Source organism: Sorex araneus, chromosome 5 (assembly GCF_027595985.1).
Source record: "Sorex araneus isolate mSorAra2 chromosome 5, mSorAra2.pri, whole genome shotgun sequence".
Taxonomy (NCBI): domain Eukaryota; kingdom Metazoa; phylum Chordata; class Mammalia; order Eulipotyphla; family Soricidae; genus Sorex; species Sorex araneus.
Genome location: NC_073306.1, coordinates 145,753,367 through 145,777,056, shown reverse-complemented (window position 1 = coordinate 145,777,056; position 23,690 = coordinate 145,753,367). Strand labels below are relative to the sequence as shown.

General features: G+C 49.6%; 1 protein-coding gene and 1 pseudogene across 1 annotated transcript in view; both read left to right on the top strand.

Moving 5' to 3' along the window:
• The window catches only part of STK32B (serine/threonine kinase 32B), a 202,480-nt gene that overhangs the window by 128,297 nt on the left and 50,493 nt on the right, over nt 1-23,690 (top strand). Inside the window, exon 4 of the mRNA XM_004617418.2 lies at nt 21,585-21,758. Coding sequence (XP_004617475.1) covers nt 21,585-21,758 — 174 coding nt within the window. The remainder of the gene's footprint in view (nt 1-21,584; nt 21,759-23,690) is intronic.
• On the top strand, nt 1,898-3,252 carry LOC129404861 (uncharacterized; annotated as a pseudogene).

Below are 23,690 nucleotides of genomic sequence, written 5' to 3'. Positions count from 1 at the left end.
GTTGTAGATTCAGAAGCCAGAGAGGGGTTAGTGCCAGGGGATGAAATCCACATCAGGCGTTCCGGTGAGGCCGAGCAGGACGAGTGGAGCGCAGCCACGGCACGTGCAGTGCTAGACGTAACTCCACACGGTAACTGCAGGTGTCTGACCAGGAGAACACTGGGTAAAGGTGCCAGGATCTCTGCATTATTTCATAGAATGATGCGTAAATCTAAAATACTTGCTGCTACGGACACACATGGGGTTCCAGTTTGGGGCTCTCACATCGAGGGCGGCTGTGAATGTGCTTGTGTCTGTGTGAACACCTGCTTTGATTTCTGTTGGCTAAGCAGGTGGGGTTGAACGTTGGATCACAGGCCAATGACATGTTTAACATCATTCTAAATCGACAGTGAGGTTTCCAGAGTTGGCGCAGAACTGAAGTCCCCTGTGTGGTTGTTCTCGTTGCTCCACGTCCTTGTCAACGTTTGGAGGAGGACGACTTTTTAATTAGACTCTTCAAAGAGTACAGACTGGCATTTCCTCTTGCTTTTACTCTCCTTCTTGCTGATAACGAATGACGTTGAAGACTTTTCATCCGCTTAATAGCATTCATAAATCTTCCTTGTGAGTGCCTGTTCAAGTCTTTGAGTTAGTTTTTAAATTAGGTTACTTTAATTATTGTGTTGTGGAGTCTTTATAAATTGCAGATGAAGGTTATTTGTCAGTTATCCATTGGGTAAATATTTTATCCTAGTGACTTGTTTCATTTTCTCTCTGGTATGACTTTAATTGAGATAACTGAATGCATTCATTTTCCTTCTCCTTCTCTATGTTTATGGCTTCATCGTCCCCGTCATAGAAATTTTACCTACCTAGATCGTACATAGAATATTCTATGTTTCTTTTAGAAAATATATTCAAGTCACTCATCCGTTAGCCATCTCAAATTTTATTTTGTCTATGGTATAAGATAGGACTGACATTTCTTTTATTCCAGTTGTTCCCGTCCTAAATCTTAGAAAAATTCCCCCTCCTTCAGTATCCTTCTTTCTTTGATTCTTAACTCAACACTGTGAAATGGCACAAAACATCCATCCTAATTATGGCACCTGAGAAGTGAGGACCCATGGGTGTTGGTATGCCTCTTAGTTGCTGGAGGTGGTGGGCAGAGAATTCTTACTCTCTGGGCTTCCAGCCTGCTGCAGATGCAACCCGCCCCCGGGCCCAGACGAACAGTCTGAAGCACCAGGGCTGGTCTACAGCTGCCTGATGGATTCCAACTCGAAGTCAGACATGACTCAAGCATCTTTTCTCTAGAGAACGACCAATGCAAGTGTCCTAATCATGGGGCCAGAATGATAGTGCAGTGGGTAGTGCCAACCTGGCAAAGTTAGATCCCCAGCATCCCACATGGTCCCCAAGCACTGCCAGGAGCAATTCCTGAGGCAGAGCCAGGAGTAAACTCTGAGAAGTTCAGGGTGTAGCCCAAAAGCAAACAAGCAAATTAAACTTTAAAAATACCATTTATAACAATATAAAAAATAGAAACTACTCAGTGGAAAACTGAATAAACATGTAGAGAGTTAGACACTGAGTACTACACAGCATTCTGAGGGAAGGGAAAAGGACCCAATTCACAAGTAGATCCACCTTGTTTAGAAGCGTTATGATTAAATGTTGCTATGGTGTCAACATTGATCCATAGATTCAGTACATTCTCAATTAAAGTCTTTTTTTTTTTTTTTGCTTTTTGGGTCACACCCAGCAATTCACAGGGGTTACTCCTGGCTCTGCACTCAGGAATTACCCCTGGTGCTCAGGGGACCATGTGGGATGCTGGGAATCAAACCCGGGTCGACCACGTGCAAGGCAAACACCCTACCTGCTGTGCTATCGCTCCAACCCCACTGTCTGCACTTTTAATGCCGCATCAGAAGCATCCATTGAGGAACTGATGATGCAAGTGCAGAAGATCAAATATGACGTCATTGGATTGACCGAGATGAGAAGGCATCAATCACATCATGCTGCTTTCGACACTGGAGAAGAAATGTGCCTCAGAACATGCAACAGTAGGGGCATCTAATGGTGTCGGTGTCCTGGTCAACACGAACTTGGCCATGAGCATTGATTCATTCGAATGCCTAACAACCCGAATCGGATGCTTACATTTGAATAGATGTGGCTCATTGCTGGCAGTTTCTATCTTCATCCTCTACACACAAACATCCAACTACAATGAAGGAGAAATTGAGAAGTTCTACCTGGAGCTTGAGAAATTCTATAAAGAAGACCATACCTTCTACAAGGTCATTGTTGGTGATTTTAAGTCCAAGATAGGACCGAGAAGGTTGCCCGAAGAACTCCACATCAGGACCCACTCCTAGAATGGAACAAACAGGGTGAGAGACTGTCTGAGTTCATCATGTTCACCAAGACCACCCATGGTAACTCACATTTCCGGAAGGCCAAATCTAAACGTTGGACATGGGAATCTCCCGGTGGATAGTTCCACAATAAAATTGACCACATCATATTCAATCGATGGTTTTGCCTGACTAATGTCACTGTTGTCCCAAAATTCCAAACAGAATCAGACCACCATCTTCTTTGTGCAAAATTCTACTTCACAGAGCGGAGAAAAAGGGTTGCAGAGTTTAAGAACAGTTTAAGAGAACTTCCAGAATAACCACCAACTGTAAGCTCTTTGGCACTATTGCAGCAATATGGGAAGACGCCATCGTTGACAGCATCGATGAGGAATACAATCAGCTGGTTCAGCACCTCCATGATTATGCAAGGAACACCGGGGGGGGGGGGAGAGAGAGAGAGAGAGAGAGAGAGAGAGAGAGAGAGCCACAAAAAGACGCCTGTCTTTGGAAACTCTCAAGCTCATTTGCCAATGTGGTTTGGCTCGAGCCTTAGGCAATCACAAACTAATGTCCGAGCTCACAAAGCTGTGCAGAGAAGTGATAAAGGAAGACCTCAAAGAAAGAAGAGCAGAAGTGTTGGCCAATGCAGCAGAAACCAGGAAAAGTATTCGCAAGGCCCATCTGTCCTTCACCAACTATAAGACCATGATGATTACCCTCCGACGTCCTGATGAATCTATCACATCTTCCAGAAGGGCAATGGAAAAGGTTATCCACGACTTCTACTTGGATCTTTTTGACAGCCACATCCACCTACCCACATACCAAATTCTGAAGGATGAATATGTCGTTCCCAGCGTTCTCCCTTCCAAAATTCAACACTCCATTTCGTCAATAAAGAAAAGTAAAGCACCTGGTCCAGACAAGGTCAGACCTGAACATCTGAAGAATCTGCCGCCAGCACTCGTCAATACACTGGCTCAGTTCTTCACATGCTACCTGTCTGAATGCAAGGTTCTGTCCCAATGGAAAACCAGCAGTACTGTTCTGTTGTACAAGGGAGACATCCACGACATCAGCAACTATCACCTGATCTGCCTGTTGCCCCTTGTCTACAAGTTATTCACTCGAGTCATCCTGAATAGGATTGGCAGAACACTAGACAAAGGACAACCATGTGAGCAAGCCAGGTTCCAAAAAAGGATTCAGCATGATCGACCATATCCACACGGTGACCAAGCTCATTGAGATTTCGCGAGAGCTCAAGATGCCACTCTGTCTAACATTCATTTATTTAATGAAGGCCTTTGATTCTGTTGAGACTGAAGCAGTCATCAAAGCCCTAGCCAAATAGGGCATTCAAACTCAGTACATCAGGATCCTCCATGAGCTGTATTATGGATTCACCACCAGGATCTCACCATTCTATAAGGAATGATCATTGACATAAAGAGAGGGGTTCAAGTAGCCAAGCAAGTGAAAACAGAGATAAACAAATGGGATTATCTTAAACTAAGAAGCTTCTGCACCTCAAAAGAAATCGTGACCAGAATACAAAGACAGTCTACAGAATGGGAAAGGATATTCACCCAGTACCCATCTGGTAAGGGGTTGTTATCAAGGATATACAAGGCACTGGTTGAACTGCACAAGAAGAAAACACCCAACCCCATCATAAAATGGGGCTATGAAATGAACAGAAACTCTCAAAGAAGAAATCCAAATGGCCAAAAAGCACATAAAAAAGCAGATCAAAACAACAATGAGATATCATCTCACACCACAGAAACTGGCCCACATCCAAAAGAACAAAAACAACCAGTGTTGGTGTGGATGTGAGGGGAAAGGGACTCTCCTTCACTGCTGGTGGGAATGCCAGCTGGTTCAACCGTTTTGGAAAACAGTATGGATGCTTCTCAAAAAATTAGAAACTGTGCTCCCACTTGACCCGGCAATACCACTTCTGGGAATATATCCTGGAGAGGCAAAAAAGTATAGTCGAAATGACATCTGCACTTCTATGTTCATTGCAGCACTGTTTACAATAGCCAGAATTGGGAAAAACCGAGTGCCCAAGAACAGATGACTGGTTAAAGAAACTTTGGTACATCTACACAATGGAATACTATGCAGCTGTTAGAAAAGATGAAGTCATGAAATTTGCATATAAGTGTTTCAACATGGAAAGTATCATGTTAAGTGAAATGAGTCAGAAAGAGAAGGACAGACATAGAAAGATTGCACTCATCTGTGGAATATAAAGTAACAGAATGGGAAACTAACACTCAAGAATAGTAGAGATAAGTGCCAGGAGGTTAGCTCCATGGTTTGGAAACTGGCCTCACATGCTGGGGGAGAGGGCACTTCAGATAGAGAAGGGAACACCAGGAAAAGGGTGTTCTGAGAACCCGCTTGGGATGGGAGATATGTGATGAAAGTAGATTATAGACCAAACATGATGGCCACTCCATATCTCTGTTACAGACCACAATACCCAAAAGGAGAGAGAACAAAAGGGTGGGGTGGGGTGGGTGGGGGTGACAGGGTGGGTGGGGATGGTGGGAGGGGCACTGGGATTATTGGTAGTGGAGAGTGGGCACTGGTGAAGGGATGGGTACTCGATCATTGTGTGATTGGAACGCAAGCACAGAAGTTTATAACTCTGTAATTGTACCTCACAGTGATCCACTAATAAAAAAAAAAGAAGGGGGGGTTCGGCAGGGTGATACCATTCCACCAAAACTCTTCAGTGCCAAATTCAAGAACAACATATGACAACTAAAATGGGAAGGAATGGAGTGAAGATAAACGGTCAGCAACTACACCACCTCCACTTCGATGATGACATCATTCTAATAACACCAAACATTAGCCAAGTGGTATGAATGCTGGCCGACTTCGACTGTGAGTGTGGAAAAGTCGGACTGCAGCTGAATCTCACGAAGATAATGTTCATGAGAAACAGACTAGTTCCTGATGTTCCATTTGCTCTCAACAGAACAAACATCTCCGAATGCAGCAGCTATGTGTACCTAGGTTGAGAACTCAACATGATGAACGACCTGACACCTGAGCTGTTCAGGAGGAAGAGAGCAGCGTGGAACACCTTCAAGAGTGTCAAAGAAGTTGTTAAGAGGATAAAGAACCTCAGGCTCTAGGCACATCTTTTTGAGTCCACCATTCTTCCTGCACTAACATATACCTCAGAGACCTGGGCCCTACGAAAACAGGATAAGAACGCTATTTGGGTCTTCCAAAGAGAAATTGAAAGAGGTATGCTTGGAGTATCACATTTCACTCAAGTGAGAGAAGGAATCAGAGTTCTAACCTCCATTCGAGATCGAGAATCAGGGACGCTGTCTCATTTGCCACTGTAGCACTGTAGTACTGTCGTCCCGTTGTTCATCTATCTGCTCAAGCAGGCACCAGTAACGTCTCATTGTGAGACTTTTTGTTACTATTTTTGGCATATCGAATATGCCACGGGTAGCTTGCCACGCTCTGCCGTGCGGGCGGGATACTCTTGGTAGCTTGCCAGGCTCTCCAAGAGGAGCGGAGGAATCGAACCCGGGTCGGCTGCCTGCAAAGCAAATGCCCGACCTGCTGTGCTATTGCCTCATTTGCCAAGGAGTCGAAAATCAGATGGGCTGGTCATGTAATGCAATTTGGAGACGACCGCTGGACTAGAGCTGTTTCTGACTGGATTCCACAGGACGTCAAAAGAACGCTGGCCGCCCACCTACAAGATGGTCAGACTTCTTCGTCAAGACCCTGAGTGAACAGTTTGAGGCTCTTTGTGTTCCTGAAGCAAGCAGACGCCATTGGGCTACACTAGCACTTGACAGGGATGAATGGAGATATTACTGGCACCTGCTCGAGCAAATTGATGAGCAGCGGGATGACAAGTGATACAAGTGACACAATGCCAGTTAAGTCAAGATATTTTGAGTATATTGGAATCCTGGCATCAGGTTTAACAGTGAAATGCAAGTCTCAAATAGACGCAGGGATATGGCTGTTGATTCTTAGCAAATTCCCTGTCCTCAAAGAGCTAGCCTTCGAAGGGGAGCCAGACAATATTCAGATAAAATAAGGCAAACCCTGTAACAGTCAATGATGATGTAAGTTCAGCTTGGCTGCTTCCTCTCTAGCCTTCCCGGTGTTTCACAAAGAGGGAGGGAAGGAATCAATTCTGTTCCAATATGTCAGATCGGATTTCATGGCTGATTGTTGTTTTCCAGCTATGATTTGAGGCTCTACTGCATTCATTTGGTTAAAAACGACCAATAATTCATTTGGATGCAGATACCTCTGGGAGCTCTGACTGGGACAGGGGTCTAGAAGTCTGGGAGGAGCTGCTCCTGTGTCAGGGTCCCCTGCCCCTTTGTAGTCCCCTGACCACAGCCCTGCGTTTGATGTTCCCGTTCTTCATTGCTCGTGTGGCGCTGATGTTGGCACAGGGCCACTAGCCTCAGAACACACAGCCTCCGCGGCAGCTGGGGCACTGTGGGTGCTTCGAAAATGTGGGGGGTGGGCAGTGCACAGAGCAGAGGGAGTTCCAGAAGGGTCTGCTGGGGAAGAGTGGAGGCAGGAGCCAGGCTGCAGCCCAGCCCGAGTGAGGACAGACCAGAAGACCAGACGAGGCCCACTGTGTGTCACCTGGGGAGTCGAGGAGAACCCCACGAAGGACTGTAGCTTTCTAAAGAGGATCAGTTCTGCAGCCAGAAGACTTGGGGTGACTTCCTCTGTCCTGAAAGAACGGCGGCAGAAACCAGCAACTATCCTGTTAAATGAAGACCCATCGACTACTCTCCCTGGGGACCTGCTCGGTCCCCTGCGTCCACCTGTCATGTCCTGCTGACTCCCAGACATCTCTTACCGTCCCCAAGCAAAGTGACAGCACAGTGAGGTCAGTCTGGGTGGCCTGCCCAACCCTCTCATGCAGATGCCCCCTCCGGGCAGTTTCTGTGGCCTCAGCTTGGAGATGGAGAGTTGGTGTTTGCACACGCTCATGTCAGACGCGGAAGGTCTGACACAGAGCAGAGCTTCTCACACCCCATGCAGCCAAAGAACTGAAAACAGACTCTTCTCTCCTTTCTCTTCTTGCACTAGGCTAGTAATTGCATCTATTTTTCAAGCTGCCTCCACATACACTTCTCATACGCTCTTAACAACCCCGCAACTCGTTATTATGTTTTCAAGAATAATATTACCATATTACAAAGGGAACTACTGCGGGGAGATGTAAAAATATTTTGCCTAGAGAGACAGCTAACTGGAAAATGGAGAGAGGGGAGGCCTGGTCCCCACGGCTGCTCTGGCTGAGCCCCACTCTGCTCTCTGCCTGATCTCTAGCTCTGCCCCACAGCCCTGAGGGGCCTTGTTAGTCAGACGGGCGTTCCCAGTGTCCTTGCTAACAGACATGCAAGACAGTGCTACAGATGTGTGTTTTGCCACTCACCTGGACTCTTGCCCACTAAATCTGTGGCCAGGGTTGGGGCCAGTGGGGACTGCTCCCTGTGGCTCCCTATCCCATCAGTAAGTTCTCTCCAACACCAAGTGAGCATTTGAGGGCATGTGGCCTGGCTAGGTTGGCTCTTGCTTGGCTAACGAGAGCATCGAAGAAGCACCTTTGTGTTTGTGAGTGGGGAATGTCCGGGAAGCAGGATGCAGAGCCGATGCCCTCGCTGGGACCAGCCCCCACGTGCCAGCTTGGTTGGTGTCACACAAGTGTGTAGTTCAGTCCTCACTGTTGCTTTTCAAAGCGTAGGGCACCGGAGGAACTGTGAGCCAGCGGCTCATTCCCAGAGCAGGAACGCTGTCTGGGGCCCCCAGCCAATTCATTTCTTCCTGGAAGTGGCTTTGAGGATGAAACACTTGCCTTCAGTCAGTGTTGAGAGCCTCAGTAGGGTTCTGGTGGTTGGGATCCAGCAGCCAGGAATGTGGAAGACTGGTCCAGCCTGCAGGGCCCGTCTTAGACCCCTGGGCTCCATTTGCAGTAAGAAGATCAATCTCTCCCGGCCCACTTGGCTGGGAGGTGGAAATCAGTGGGGGCTTCTTTCTCTGAAAAGAAAAGGGGAAAAAAGGAGAGGTGAGGTGAAGAGAGAGGAGCAGAGGGGAGGAGAGGGGAGGGGGAGGGGAGAGGAGGGGAAGGGAGGGAGGGGAGAAACTTCTTTCCACAAGGGACCTTTCCATTGTGTCGGCTTCTTTCCTGCTTTAGATGGATGCAGGGGAAGGCATAGATTTTAAATATTGTTCAAAGACCCGTCATGGGTCTCTGGAACCGTCTTGAACTATCCGAGATGCTTCCAGGAACAGTCATCACTCCTGTGTGCAATGAGTCAGCGCCATGACCTAAGGCTCTGTGATTAGTTCATTGATCTGGTTCTGGCCCCCCAAGCAGCTCTCAGTTCTTCTTTAGCCCAGCTCTGCTGAGACATCACTCCTAGGCCAGCTTGGGAGACCCCGTGTCCTCTCTGGGCCCCCAGGGCTGTTCGTAATGCTTGACCAAGAACTCACACTGAGAGGTCCTCTCACTGATGATCCGTGACCAAACTCGAGCTTGGGAGTTGTGTCAAGGGAGCAAGAGGCTACCGTCAAGATGACAGGAGGGTGGGTCATCTCCCAGCAGAAACATAGAGAAACAGGGGCTGGGAGGGGCAGTGGAGAGTTTGATATTCTTTGTGCATCAAATTATGTGTGAAACAAAGGAAAACCTGCATACCAGATGGAAAGAAGTGACAGAAAACCAGACCATGGAGGGTGTGAGTTGACACCAGCTGGCCAGGGAGAGGGGCAGGTCTCAGTTACTTGGAGAACTGGGGGTTCAGCACGCACTGAGGGTAGAAAATTTGACCTCCGGTGACTGTGAAATGGGAGCAGATATGGAGAGGAACTAGCACCCCTTCGCTGGAGCAGGCAGGGCCTTCGCTGAAAATTCTGCCAGAGAGTGGAGGGTCCGTCTCTGGGCCAGGAAGACCAAGACCGACCAGTGCCCGCCAGCTGTGGGAAGAAGGACATTCCCGCACGTGCAGACCTGCACACCCAGGTGTGCACCCCCCAGGGACTGAGGCTTGAAGATGCCTTGTCTGTCTGGTTCCGTAGGCAGAGGAGTGTTGCAATACAGAAACAGCCCTGTGAATCTTTCCAGTTAGGCTCAGACCAAGCAACACATTTGAGATAGATGCACAATTGCCTTAAACTTGTGAAACAGCAAGATGGAAATTAAACAAAATCCAGAATAGTAGTTCCACAGGTGGGAAGTCGGGGAGTGGAGTGGGAGCAAAATCTCAGGTGCTCTTGATTGTCAGGTAACGGAGGTTTGTCTTTTCTCCTCCACCGGCAGGGAGCTGAGGTTTACTGAGTAACACCGTCACACGGCTCCCTAAGCTCTCCCATGTCCTCGGTATTCGTCTCTGACTTCTCCTTTGTGCTCTGCTTCCCCTGTCTGTTAATCACTCGTTTCTCCTAACCAGTACCTGGGACTTGTAAAGTCAAATTCTTCAGAGATTTCTGGATTTTTTTGTTTGTTTTGTTTTTGTTTTTGTTTTTGTTTTTGGGTCACACTCGGCGATGCACAGGAGTTACTCCTGGCTCTTCACTCAGGAATTACCCCTGGCGGTGCTCAGGGAACCATATGGGATGCTGGGATTAGAACCCAGGTCGGCCGCGTGCAAGGCAAGTGCCCTACCCGCTGTGCTATCGCTCCAGCCCAGAGATTTCTGGATTTGTATTTGTAAGTGAAATATTGCTTTTATCTCTCCCTTATATCTTTTGCATAGCTTAATTTAGAGCAATGTCCTTTTTATATAGACATAGGAAAGCAATTAATGCTATGCTTTTGTAACTTGGGAGTTAATTGAGCAAATAATATTTACTCCTGGGCATCTGTCATATTTACTCAACTAAGGGCCTCAGTTGCCCTGAATTCCTAGCACCCCAAAATCAGGTTCCGACATAGAGACTAGATGGACCCAGGGCAAGCTGTCAACTACCATAGCATTGGAACAGGATAGGCCAAGTGCCATAAAACTTATAATAAGTTAAAGGCACAGTTGTGGACAAATTCTGTCATAACCCAAAGAGAAGTGACTGGACAAGGACCCTGCTGGGGTTAGGAAGAGTTATCTGGCCTGAGCACTGCAGTCTGGGATCTACAGTGAGGTGTCCCCAGCAGAGCCACCTTATTAGTGGCTCTCTTATAATATATCTCTTACTGTGTTCACACAACATGACTAGAAAGATTATTCTGAAGTAAATCTAAGATCGTTGTTTATGGACTAAGGAAAGGAGAAGTGTGTCCTTAGGTGAATTCCTGCCCTCGAGCAGATCCCCAGGGGGAGATCTTAGGAGAGCTTCCAGGGAGGAAGGGCTTTATGGGCGCTGATTGTGCTCTCTGACCTGAGTGTGGAGGTTGGGCTCTTGACTAAGGCTCAGGACTGGATTCGGGGACACTAGTGTGGGGACAGGAGGAGACGGGAATGAGGGGCGGAGTGAGACTGGAATGGGGCGCTCAGTGAGACTGGAACCGGCACGCAGGGATAATGGAATAAACGGCCTGACTGAGATTGGCATAAACGGCAACTGATCACCAGCCAGCCTGGCGCCCTGTTCCCTCCTTCATGCGTCTGTTGGCGATGACTGCAGGCCAGGGTGGGGAAGTGGCTCATGGCCACCGAACGCACGTGGCGGGAGGGAGTGTCGGTGAGCCCCACGGGCGGCTCATGTGAAGTGGGGAGGGAAAGATGTCACTTTCTCCCGACCCACCTCTGCCACCCGGGACCCAGGGTTCTTATCTCACTTCGCAGAAAAGAATTTCAGGAGTAGACAAGCAATGAAGTAAAACATTTTATTTGGAGGGTGTTTGAAGGTGTGGCAGGGGAGAGAGAGAGAGAGAGAGAGAGAGAGAGAGAGAGAGAGAGAGAGAGAGAGAGAGAGAGAGAGAGAGAGAGAGAGAGAGAGAGGGAGGGAGGGAGAGAAAGAGAGAGAGAGGGAGGGAGAGAGAGAGAGAGAGAGAGAGAGAGAGAGAGAGAGAGAGAGAGAGAGAGAGAAACACACTCAAGGGAGAAGTCGGGTTTCTCCCTACACACATCCCAGCATTAGACATGGAAGTCCACATCTCAAGAACATTGCAAGAGGGGAGATGCGGGCAACACATGTGCTCGGGTGCCAAATGTGCTCGGCCACGTGGGTGCAAGCAGCACCTGGGCTCAGGCAGCCCTCCTTTGTTCAAGGTGGCTTTTATGGAGTATCTTCTCGGGATGTCTTGGTCTGGAATATTCTGAAGTCTTCTCTGGGTTGAATCGCTAAAGTTAATCAGATTAAAGGAGAGGTCCGAGGGTATTTGAGGAATTTTCTTCATGGGGAGGGGTCCAGTCTCCTCAGGGTCCATTGCTGGCGCCAGGTGAGTGTCTTACCAGGCCTTAGTTATTGTTTTCTGCAAGTTTGGCCTTTGCAACTTCAGAGCTATTACTTCCCAGGAAATACACTGCCATCGAAGGGGACAGTATAAGGCGGCCTCCCTATATACCTGCCTGACTATATTAAATAGACAGACAGACAGAGACAGACAGAGAGACACAGAGAAAGAGGAGAGAGGGACAGACAGATAGACAGAGACAGAGAGGAGAGACGGGCAGGCAGGCAGAGAGATAGGGACAGAGAGACACAGAGAGAGGAGAGAGGGGGGAAGGGAGGAAGGGAGGGAGGGAGGGAGGGAGAGGGAGGGATAGGAGAGCAAAAGATCGAGGGGGGGAGAGAGGGATATGGGGGGAAGGAGAGAGTGGAGAGGGAGCCCCCGCACACACCCCAGCATTAGATATTAAAGTCTACATCTCAAAAGGGAAAATGTGGCTACACATGTGCTTGGGCACCACATGTGCTTGGCAGCAGCACATGGGCATGCTTCCTCTGTCCTTTGTCCAACTCTTGTAGGGTTTCTCCCAGCCTACCAACGCGGGGCTTTATACCCAGGTACGAGTCCGTTGCTAGGGCAGTTCCCAAGTGGTAGAGTTGGGAGCAGTGGATGGTCTTTGAATTCCCTTCCTGGCCTTTGGTACTGCTGGAGCTTCTCTGGGGGGCGGCAGGGGGGGGTGTCCGACTGCTGGCACCAGGTAAGGGTCTGCTCCAGCCTTAGTTCCTGTGTCCACAAGGTTGGTTTTTGTGGTTTTGGGGTTATTGGTTTAATTACTTCCCAGGATTTTATTGTGGTGTCTTTTTTTGCTAGGGGTCCGCTATCTATCTGCCTGCCTGTCTAAGCACTTAGACTGATTATGTCTGAAAAGGAAGCATTTTATGAGTCACATGGAAAACACAGGGTATTCGAAGTTACGTTCCTTCGTTGAGGACTAGACTTCAGGTCCCTTTTCTTGCCCTGCAGCTTGGACCTGCAGGAATCCCGGGCGGTCTTGCCTGCAGAGCAGGTCTCGTCATGAGCTCAGTAGCTTGTGTTTTATCTGGGGGTGTTTGATTTGCTCCCTCGCTTTTGAAGGACTGTTTTACCTGATCTGGGATCTGGGGTCAACAGTGATCTGTTTTCTATGTGAGAATGTTTAATGTATCAGTCACCCTGACTTCTGGCCCCCAGAGTTTCTGCCTGAATGACTGACAGATAATTTTACTGAGACGGCTTGTTCCTCTTGCTGCTTTCAAAATTCTCCCTTGTCTTTGTCACTGACGGTCTGATGACGATGTTTCTCAGTGTGCTTTGCTTTGAGTTTCATCCTATTGGAGCTTCAATGAGCTTCACAGAGTTTTCTATGCAGGTGATTCATAGACCATGTGAATTTGTGAAATTTTCAAGAGAGCATCTCTCCAAATACTCCCCCTGCCACTTCTTTTTCTTCTCTTCCTCCTGGGACCCCCCATAATGCATATATTGATCCCTTCCGCTACATTCTGCAGGTTCCTATGCTGTGTTTAATGTTTGCAATTTTTTCTTTCTCTTCTTCAAATCAAAAAATTTCATTTTCCTCTCTCCAGGTTCATTGATTTCTTTCTTTCCCTCACTCAAGTATACCATTGAACCTCCTAATAGATTTTTAAAAATCTAAGTTATGGTGCTTTTTAGCTGCATAATTTTCCTTTAGGTTTCTTCTTGTATTTCTGTCAATATTGATAGTTTAATTTTGTTCATTTATCTTTTTTGTTTATTTGTTTAGAGTAACTTCTGGATGTGCTCACAGCTTACCCTGGCTCTGTGCTCAGAGATTACTCCTGGTGGTGCTCAAGGGACTGGGTGCTAGGCACTGAGTTTGGGTCAGCTTCATGCTCAGCAAGCACCCTGCCACTGTACGATCTCTCCAGACTATTTATGTGTCATTTTTCACTGCACCTGCATCTTCCATTAGATCTTTTCGCATCTTTATGACCATTATTATAAAATATTTATCTGAGAGACCTGCCATTCCATCTTTTTTTTAAAAAAAATATTTTTATTTTATAAAGTAGTTCACAATATTTGATTACATTTAAAATTCAAACACCTATCCCACCACCATACACCTTCTCACCACCATATTTCGGGTGTTTCCTTCCCGTACCCCAACCCCTGCCCCAAAGCAGAACCGAAATAATATATTTCCCTCTAAGATTGATTGCCTCCTACTTTGGATCCCATCAAAAGCGGTGCAGTACTCTCGGAGTGTGGGTGGGGTGTGTCCTATGAAGTGTTGTGCGGCCGCACGGTCCAGGAAAAGGCTCGCTCATGGGTGAAGCTCGACCCAAGATGAGGAGAGCCTCTGTGAGCATGGAGGCAGTTGAGTTCTGGAGATTTTCAGCCGGTCCCTGAGGACAGGGAGGGGCCTCACACGTCCCCCTGTGGGGCGCCCCGAGTGAAACAGCCTGGCGCGGGGCCCGGCAGCGTGGCTGTAGTGGGCGTCCTGTTATGCTCCCTGCTGGGGGAGGACACGGGAGCTGGCCGCTCCATCTTCCACAGGGACTGTGGCTGTGAGTTGCTTTCCCTGGGTCCCCTCCTGTTCCTGTGGGAGTTGTTGCTATCAGTGAATCGTCACAGTGTGACTCAGGGTCGTTCCCCTTTCTCAGGGCCTGCTGTATTTGTGTGCTGATTGACTCCCCCCGCACACCAGAGCGTCAGCCTGACACATGATTGCCAGGTGTTCTCAGGTGATTTCCTTTGTACGCACAGTGACTAACTCCTATACTAACTCCTATCAGTGTCATCCTTGATTTTCTCCTCCGCTTTCAAAACGGGAGAAGAGGAAAGCAAAGCGGGTGGATAAAGATGCTGGCCCTCGGCATGCTCTGACATCACTTCCTGCAGAGAGGGGCATCAGTGGGGGAGGGGGAGCAATAGGCCGCCTCCTTCCAGGGCTGCATCTGAGGCCTCTGGGCCACAGAGCCCAGCTTCCCAGTGTTGGAGGACAGGGTCCTTGTGTCTATCCTGATTTCTATAAACCATGTGCAAGATGCTCTCGGAACCCTGAGCCTCCACTCCCGGAGTTGGGACGTGGGAGGCAGGAGAAGTGACTTAGCTGCTCGAAGCTCTCTGCAGAAATTAATTAAATTAATTACAACTCAATCCTTAACCCTTATCCTATAAGTTGCAAGCCTTCCGTAGACTCCTGAGTTCCCTCATGACTATCCGAGTGCCCCCCTGCAGTCGTGGGTAGGTGAGACGAGGCACTGCTGGTGATTCCGACTCCGCCATTGTCCCAGAATGAGCCTCTGACTTTGCCTTGGGAAAGGCTATGGAATTTGTTTCATCATTCTATTTTGTTGATGCCAAGAGGTTACTCGTGGCTCTGCACTCGGGAGTCATCCCTGGCAGTGTCCAGGGGACAATATGAGATGCTGGGAATCGAACCCAGGTGGGGACACAGGCTACAAATGGGCGTTTTGTTCTTTGAAATATTTTTAATGGATAAAACTTGAACAATGTGAAGATAAAAGTAAAATTGTACTCTAAAATCTAAGTTTAAAAAAGCCCAGGTAGAGCAATAATATAAAGTCTCGAAGATGGGATGATTATGGTAAAATTGTGCTAGTATATATCCTTAAGCTAATAGGTAGAGGTGTTTATTTCAATGTCTTGTCAAGGTGTAGATGTTAAAATTTAAAAGTAAGCAACAAATGATTAGACATAGAATATATAGGCAATCGGGAAAATAAATAAGCACAAGCAATTAAATAAATATATGTAGGAAGAAGAAATTGTGGCAGATTGAAAGCCCACAGTAAACTGCAGCAATTCTAAGAAACCGACCACCACAATAAGTATTGGTTTGCTGAGTTCAACAAAGAATACCCGAGCTCTCAATCTGGGTATTTTTTCAAAAACTCTGTGCAGTCTATTTATAACCACAGCAAAAAAAACATGAAGATAGTGAAAACTGAACATAGCGCAGAGTAAAGAGACTCGGAAAAAGGGTAGCTACGGGACAAAAATTGATGCCACAGCAAAAATACATTTCCAGGATAATAGCTAACAAATGATAAGAAAATCCACATTTCGGAACTTGGCTGTGCCTGTTATAAAAATGGAAACTAGATGAAGCAAAATTTGCTGGAAATCCAAGGACAAATCACAAATTAAATCTTGGCTGAGAGGCTTTTAACTTAGCTCTGTCGTTAGCAGGTAGTTCAAAGGGACGGTCAGGCTGACCTCAAGTTCAAGGGAACACAGAAATGGAGTCCCCAGACCCAGACCCAGTCGGAGCTTGAGGGAGGTGGGCGCTGGCTGTAGAGACACAGGCTGCGAGACTCTGTCAAAGCCTGTCCGGGTAACTGAGGAGAGATCGGACCCAGCCCCAGAGCACAGGGCCAGACGGCCAACAGGCCTGAGTGGCTCCCAGCCTCGCTCCTTGCTGTGGGCCAACCCGTGTCCTCTCAGAATTCTGCCCGAGTCCTAAGCATCCCCTGCCCTGCTCAGGGGTGTGCTGGGAGAGATCTTGAAAAACGCAATTGAGTGAACCTGGCCGTCAGCAGGGCCCAGTGCAGTCCTATCGCTCCGAGTGAGAGCAGGACTTGGCACAGTCGCTCAGGGAGCCGTGGAGGAGCAGAGGGAAGAAACGTTGCCTGACCCCCAAGGAAGAGCCCCATCCCTCAGGAGACCCTGCCCTGTTTTCTCCCCAGACTGCCCGCCTCCACATTTCTGAGAAACGTATTTTTGTAGCTGACTCCACTGCCCCTGGACTGTTTCGTTAATAGCAGCCTGGCAAAGCCAGACATTCGGGGTCAGAGGTGCCGAGGCCCGTCTCACAAGAGGAGGCCGACAGGACCGGGACGAGGTGTGTCAGGAGAGCAGGTGGTCTCGGGCAGGAAGCGGAGGGGCCGGGTTTCCGCAGCAGGCCTGGTGCTCACACTGTTCTTCCCGAGTGGCCCTCCTCCAAGGCTGCCTGAGCTGCCGGCCCCCGGCCTCCTTTAGCCACCATTGCCGCCTCGAAGATGCAGTCACTTTGGGGGCTCTTAAGGTCAAAAGCTTCCCTCTTGGCCGGCCCCGGTTGACGGGGCCACTAAAGTGAAACTCGTGTTTCTTCTTCCATTCAGTGAGACGCTTCACTTGGTGGTAGGTGGTAAGCGCTCACAGGAGCGGTACCAGCGCCTGTTCCCCTGTGAGCAGTCTCCTCATCTTCACCTCAGCAAAGGAACAGGGCTGTCACCCTTACCTTACAGCTAGCCAAGGAGGGAAATGGCTGGGTCTTTGGATATACATAATTTCAAAGCTTGCATAGATACCAGCCTAAAGTTTACCAAAATATTTCACTCATATACATTTCAGTCAAGCCTACACACGAGCCAGGCTTGACTCAGCTTTCTACCAAAGCCTGATATATTTATTCATCCTTATTTTAGCCATTTTATTGATTGTGGTAGTGACTGATCCCTTTTCAATTTTCACTAAAGTTTCACGAAGCCAGGCATTAAATATATTTAATCACCCACTGTATACAGTCATCCTTTTACTTCAAATAGCTTCCTCGAGTCTCTTGCCCATTTCTCTTTAGTGTGACTGGATTTAATTCAGTAAAAATGGTTTTGATTGGCACATTCATATGGCTCATAATTTTAAAGGTGTAAAGAATATGGGTAAAAAAGTTTCCCTTCTCCTTCTGAAACTGTTCATCTAGCAATCCTGCCAGGGCTGTCAGACTGTGAATACAATTCCAGAGACATTTTATGCAAGTGTAAATCAAATAAAAATATTCCCTTTTGTAAAACATTCATTTTTGTAGATGAATGTCGCCTAATTTAGGTCTCCTATTTCCTCTCTGGGTAAGGGAGTTTGCAGACAGCAGGCGCTGGCCTCTTCCTGCAGTTCCCTACTCTAGGGGTTTGGGACCATGTTAGGGACATACGTGCCTCCAGTTATATATTCCTGAGTGCCCCAACCTCCCCCCCCAACAATAAGCATTTAGAGAGAATGCCTCTGTAGCACCGATTTTCCCGGTGGCCTGTCATGGCTTGTGACATCCAACTCCAGGACCCTGACGGTCATCCCAGATGTTGGGGGAGCCCTCCCGCCGGGTGCCAGCCAGGGTCAGTGTATTTGGGATGGCCAGTGCCTGTGTGAGTGAGCTCACATGGTGAGGTGGCCCCACTGCTCCTGCCTTCTCGGCTGGGTGTTTCTGCCTAAGACACTCAGGGGAGATGACGTCCGGACTCTGCCCAGGCCTGTGGGTCGTGGCTTTCTGGAATCATGTGGATGCAGAAGTGATGGCGGTGACAGCGGGTCTCTGTGCCGCTGTACGCTTCCCAGGTTCTCTAGTATTTTCAAGAGTGAAGATATTGAGTAATAATGATGCTCAGAGTCAGAGAGTAAAAAGCATATTGGAAAGTAGGAGAGAAAGGAAGAGGAACTCCCCACAGAGAGGAACTGAGTATAGGCCTATGGTTAACTATGGCTCACTCTGTGTGTTTTTTCATAGGAACACTAACTTTGTGTTACAGAGAATGCAGGAGGTTAAAGATAAGGGTTTGTTGTGTAGGTCCTTTTACATAAAAATTGGGCTTTGCATTTCTTATCAGTTGATGAGAATGTCACGAGAATGCGCTGTTCAAACAGGCGCTCTCTGGCAATTTGCCTTGGGCACTGCTCATTATCTTAACCTCCTGGCGAGCCTAGCGAGGCAGAGTTTTATGTTGGACAATTGTTGACTTCCTGTTTATCAGAAAGAGCCCAGGGATTCCTAGAAAGTTAAAAATGTAGCATGGAAGCAGTCAAAATGGGCCTGCTCACAGAAGCCAGCAAGGGGAGACTGAGGCTTCCTCCATCAGTGCTCTGAGATTTCCTGTCTTCCTTCAGGAGCATCAGTCTCCCAAGTCCCCATTAAAGCGCTCCCCTGTGTAGAGCTCGTCTCTGCCAGCCAAGGCTCACACACTACGGAATGTCATCTTTAGATGGCTCCACCGCGAGAAACCTCCTTGTGGCTTCTGTTCCAGGAACAATCAGGCTTCTTTCTATATAGCTGATTCTCTCCCACTGAGTCACGGAACTCACCTCATTTCTCCCTTTGCCCCAGTGGCTGGGACGGTCAGAGGCACACTGGTTGGTCTATTTGGGCAGGAACAGTTGAGGGGCATGAGCTGGCGCTTTGCCTCTTCTGTTCTCTTCACTCCTTTCTTGTTCTTTATCTTGATCTATAGGTTGTGATTTTTTTTAAATCAAGATTACATGCACTTCAAAATCATTTTCAGTCATTTTAGAGCAAGGCAGGGGCTGGAAGGAGGCAGGCATTGGGCAATACCCAGCAGTGCTCAGATCTTGATTCCTGGCACTGTGCTAAGGGTTCACTTCGCACAAGTCAAGCATCTTAGTCCTGTGCTAACTCTGCAGGGCTGTGTTGAGTTCTTCGTGCTGCTTTGCTGTGTTGTCGGAGGATGCTCACATAATGGTGCCTTCCGTGGTTCCTCCCTTACCAGGCCACCCTCACCTTCCCACTTAGTCCCCTCCTTCTTGGCCCGTGACTTCTGCACCTGGCCAGAGGATTTATCTGCTCCCGCCCTGAAGTCACTGGATTCCAGCTGCTAGTTGAGATAGTATCATCCTGAGGACCTGGAAGACCAGGTACGATCTGAGTGCAAAAGGGTCCGAGGGACAATCAAAAAGGGAGAGATGTGATAGAACATTCGCTGCTTAGAGAATTTTGGGATTTTAGCAGTTTTAGGAAGGTTGGCTCCTCGTCAACTGCCAGAGACTAGGGAGGGAGCAGAATATTGAAACAGCAGATAACGGGGTCCAAAACCACGGTGATGGGGCTCAGAGCCAACGGAAGGTGGTCACAAAGTTCCCATGAGAAGTGCTACATAAAAGTGCTATTTGGACCTAACTTGGGCTCCCCCTTTTAAGGTGTGAACAAGCTGAGCCCACTGATGTAACAAGGACTGCTCTTCCATGCTATTGGTTCCTCGGGTAAAGTTCACTGACTCAGTGTGGGGGAGTGGGCAGGGCCTTCCCAGCTCCCTCCAGCGTTGTGTTAGTAGTTCGTGTGCCAGGCTGGGGGCTTCTGCTCTGGGTCACCTCCACTTCCACCACCTGGAACTGCATCGTATTTCTGTGAGAATACGATGCAGTTCCAGGCCAAGGGAGAGATCAAGGAAAGATCGTTCTCTGTTCTCTGATAAGCCCCAGTAAGTCCAATGGGCCCAGGACAGGAGAGGGAGGCGGGAGGCGCCCTTCAATCACAGCCCATCTGCGCTTGGGACTTCCTCCTTAGAATTCATTCTGGCTTGCAGGTTGCCCTCCTGAGAGCCCACGCCGCTCCTCCAAGAGCTGGCCTGGAATGTTGAGTGAGCCGGCCTCTCCCGCAGCTGGGCTGTGAGTGGCTCGGGGAACTCGCCGCTTATCATGCAGAGCCTCAGTTATCCCTAGGCTCCGAGAATACCAACCGAGCATCTGCAGGAGGCTGTTACCGCTGACCCCCCTCATGCCCCCGGGCTCTTTTCTGAGGGTTTAAAAACATCCACTCAGAATATCAATTTTAAAAAATAACAAAGCTTGTTGGTCATTTTGCCACACTGCTGAAAGGCCAGGGGCCTCAGTGGGCTGTGCAGGAGTCCAGGCTGTATCCCCGGTACCACGAGGTCCCCTGGGAGCTGCCAGGAACGATTCTCCGGCTCCATCCCAGCTCAGCATGTCAGGTCGCTCTGGCCCTAAGGCCCCTCTCCCGGGTCAGAGTCAGCCGTGAGGTCCCCTGCCCAGGGCTGCATCCCGGTCACAGCAACCCTGAAGGCCATGCTGAGGCCGAAACAGGGAGGAGGGAAGACCTGGTCCCTCCCCCACTCTGCCGCGGCTCACTGAGTCTGTCTATCCCTCTGGGCCTCGGGTTTCCCCTGCTGTCCAATGGGGAGAATGGTCCAGGTTCCAGAGCCAAGGCTCTGGGGCACAGGTGGAAGCTTCCCTGTCACATTCAGTCACTCTGTGCTTTACTTCATGATGTCTCCAGCCCACCAACGTGGGCAGCATTTCTTGATGCTTCTATTTGATTTTGCAATAGCTCAACACTACTACTGATGCTAGACACTAGCATTCCTTAAAAAGCAAAAGGCATTTTTTTAAAAAAAAATATGATTTCCGTTTGATCGTAGTTTCCTGCTGCTAGAGAAAAAAAGAAATGGGGGAAAAAAAAGAAAAAAGAAACAGGGCCGGAGAGATAGTACAGGGCTGAGGACACTTAGGAGGCCCATAGTGGGCCCAGCTTTAATTCCCCACATTGCACATGGCCCCCCACGCCCTTCCCAGAGTGGTCCCTGAGCACCCCCACATGTGGGTCCCAAACCGGAAATATCAGTGACAGAAATGACCATCCACTGTCAGTTACCGTCCACTGTTCCAGAGCGGTGAGTCTGGGCTCCGAGGGGCGGTTCTGCTCTGTGTGGGACGGTCCGGGACACCCCCGTCCCCGGGACACCCCCGATCCCCCTGGGTCTGTGCTCTGAGCAGCGGGGGGAGGCGGCAGGCAGGAACCGCCGCTTTCCGCCAGGCTAGACGTGGCTTTCCAGGGGCTCCTCGATTCACGGCTTGCGGGAACGGGCTCCAGGGCGAGTTGTGGGTGCTTGGGGGTGAGGAGGCTTTTGCTTTTTCCGCGGGGGCACACCCTTGGATTCTGGAAGCATCTGACCAAGCCCCCGAAAAACAGCAGTGGAAACGTTGTCACCCATGGCGCCTGCACTGATAAAGAGGCTCCCGGCCCCTTCCTGGCTCTGAGCCGCGGGGGCTGGCGTGGGCTGGCGGCCCCCTGACGGCCCCCTGACGGCCTGTGCATCCGCCCGCAGGTACTCCTTCCAGGACGAGGAGGACATGTTCATGGTGGTGGACCTGCTGCTGGGCGGGGACCTGCGCTACCACCTGCAGCAGAACGTGCACTTCTCCGAGGGCGCCGTGAAGCTGTACATCTGCGAGCTGGCGCTGGCGCTGGAGTACCTGCAGCAGTACCACATCATCCACAGGTGAGTGCGGCCGCGGCCCGTCCCGCGGGTGGGCGGGGCCGGTGTGTCGGGGCGGGCAGGAGGGGCGAGCTTCTCCCGGGCTGGGCGGGCGGCAGGAGCTCCAACCTCGCTCACTGCCCACGCAGACTGGAGGGTCGCAGAGGTGTGCCGGGGTTTCCTCCCCTCCCATGTGTAACCCCTGAGCCTGACACCCTGTGACCGGAGCTGGCTGCTCACGCCACCCACCACCTGGCCAGGAGTCTCAAGTCTACAAAAATCAAAGGAATCGAGGCCTGCGTGAGGGGACAGCAGGGAGGGCGTTTGCCTTAGTCCCCAGCATTCGTATGATTGCCCAGGAGCCTAGGTTTGATTCCTGTACTGCATGGTTCCCCAATCCAAAGGGGAAGGAAGGAAGGAAGGAAAGAAGGAAGGAAGGAAGGAAGGAAGGAAGGAAGGAAGGAAGGAAGGAAGGAAGGAAGGAAGGAAGGAAGGAAGGAAGGAAGGAAGGAAGGAAGATGACATTTCCTGGAAGCCAAACTTCTGATATCTCCTTGCTAGTGATTGGCCAGAATAGTCACATGACCACCCAGATGCAGGGGGTGGGGGATTCATTCTGTAATGGGCATCCCCCACTGGGCCATAGCCATAGTCCAGCGGGGAGGGTGCTTGCCTTGCACGCAGCCAACCCAGGTTCAATCCCCAGCATCCCATAGGGTCCCCTGAGCATCTCCAGGGGTGATTCCTGAGCAGAAAGCCAGGAGGAACTACTGAGCATTGCCAGATATGGCCCAACAAACAAAAAAGCAAAGAAACTCAAAGGAATCACATTTGTTAAACTCTCATGCTGGCACTGCACATATCATGTGTGTTCACACGTGAGGCATAGGTGTGCGCACACATGTACTGTGTATTTGACACACCTGTATTTATTTACATGTATTGTGAGTATATGCATGTTTAAGTGTGTACATGTGTGTGCATGCATGTGTATATGCGCATGCACTTGTATGTGTGCATATGTATGTACACTGCTGGCATGTGCCTCAGCTTCCCGGCTGCCACACGACCAGACAAACCCCCACAGGCTGCTTTTCACTCCAGCTGAGAGGCCAGTAACTGTCCACGCTGAACCCCAGGAATCCACCTGAGCATTCGTGTTCCAAGTGTGTCCAAGCAGGCTCACATAGCTGTGTCCAAGAGGTTCCATGTGTACCATGTATTGTGTATGATTCGAAGGGGGGGCACTCAGGAGGCCCATGATTTTTGGTGCAGCGGCTGATTATGGTATACAAAGTCCTGCGGGTGCCAGGGACTCCCAGATCCCCCTGCTGGTACACACACACACACACACACACACACACACACACACACACACAGAGCTAGGCCCAGCAATTTGCAGGAAACCAAGTGCTGGTGCAGACCAAACCCAGGGCATGTGAGCCAGGCCCGGGCCGAGCGGACGTGCTCTCTCCCGCTCCTGCCAGGCATGCCGTGACTCGGGGGGCTCAGCTCACTGGGAAGCACGTTCTCTCCCTCCTTCCCTCCCTCCTCCTTCCCTCCCTTCCTCTCTCTCCCTCCCTTCCCCTTTCTTTCTCCTTCCTCCCTCTCCCTCCCTCACCTCTCCCTCCCTCCCCCTGTCACCCTCCCTCCATCCCCTTTCTCTCTCTCCCTCCCTCCCCCTCTCTCCCTCTCTCCCTTTCTCTGTTCCTCCCTCCCCTCTCTCTCCCTTCTCTCCACCTCCCTCCCTTCCTCCCTTCCTCCCTCCCTCTCTTTCCTTCCCTCTCTCCCTCTCTTCCTCTCTCTCTCTTTTTCTCTTTCACACACACACATACATGCACACATGCATGCATGCACACACATGTCATATCATTTAACCCTCCCCCCTGTGGAATGCTCTGGGCACTATAGCTGGTTCATGCAGAAAGGTGGGGTGACTTGACCCCGGCACACAGC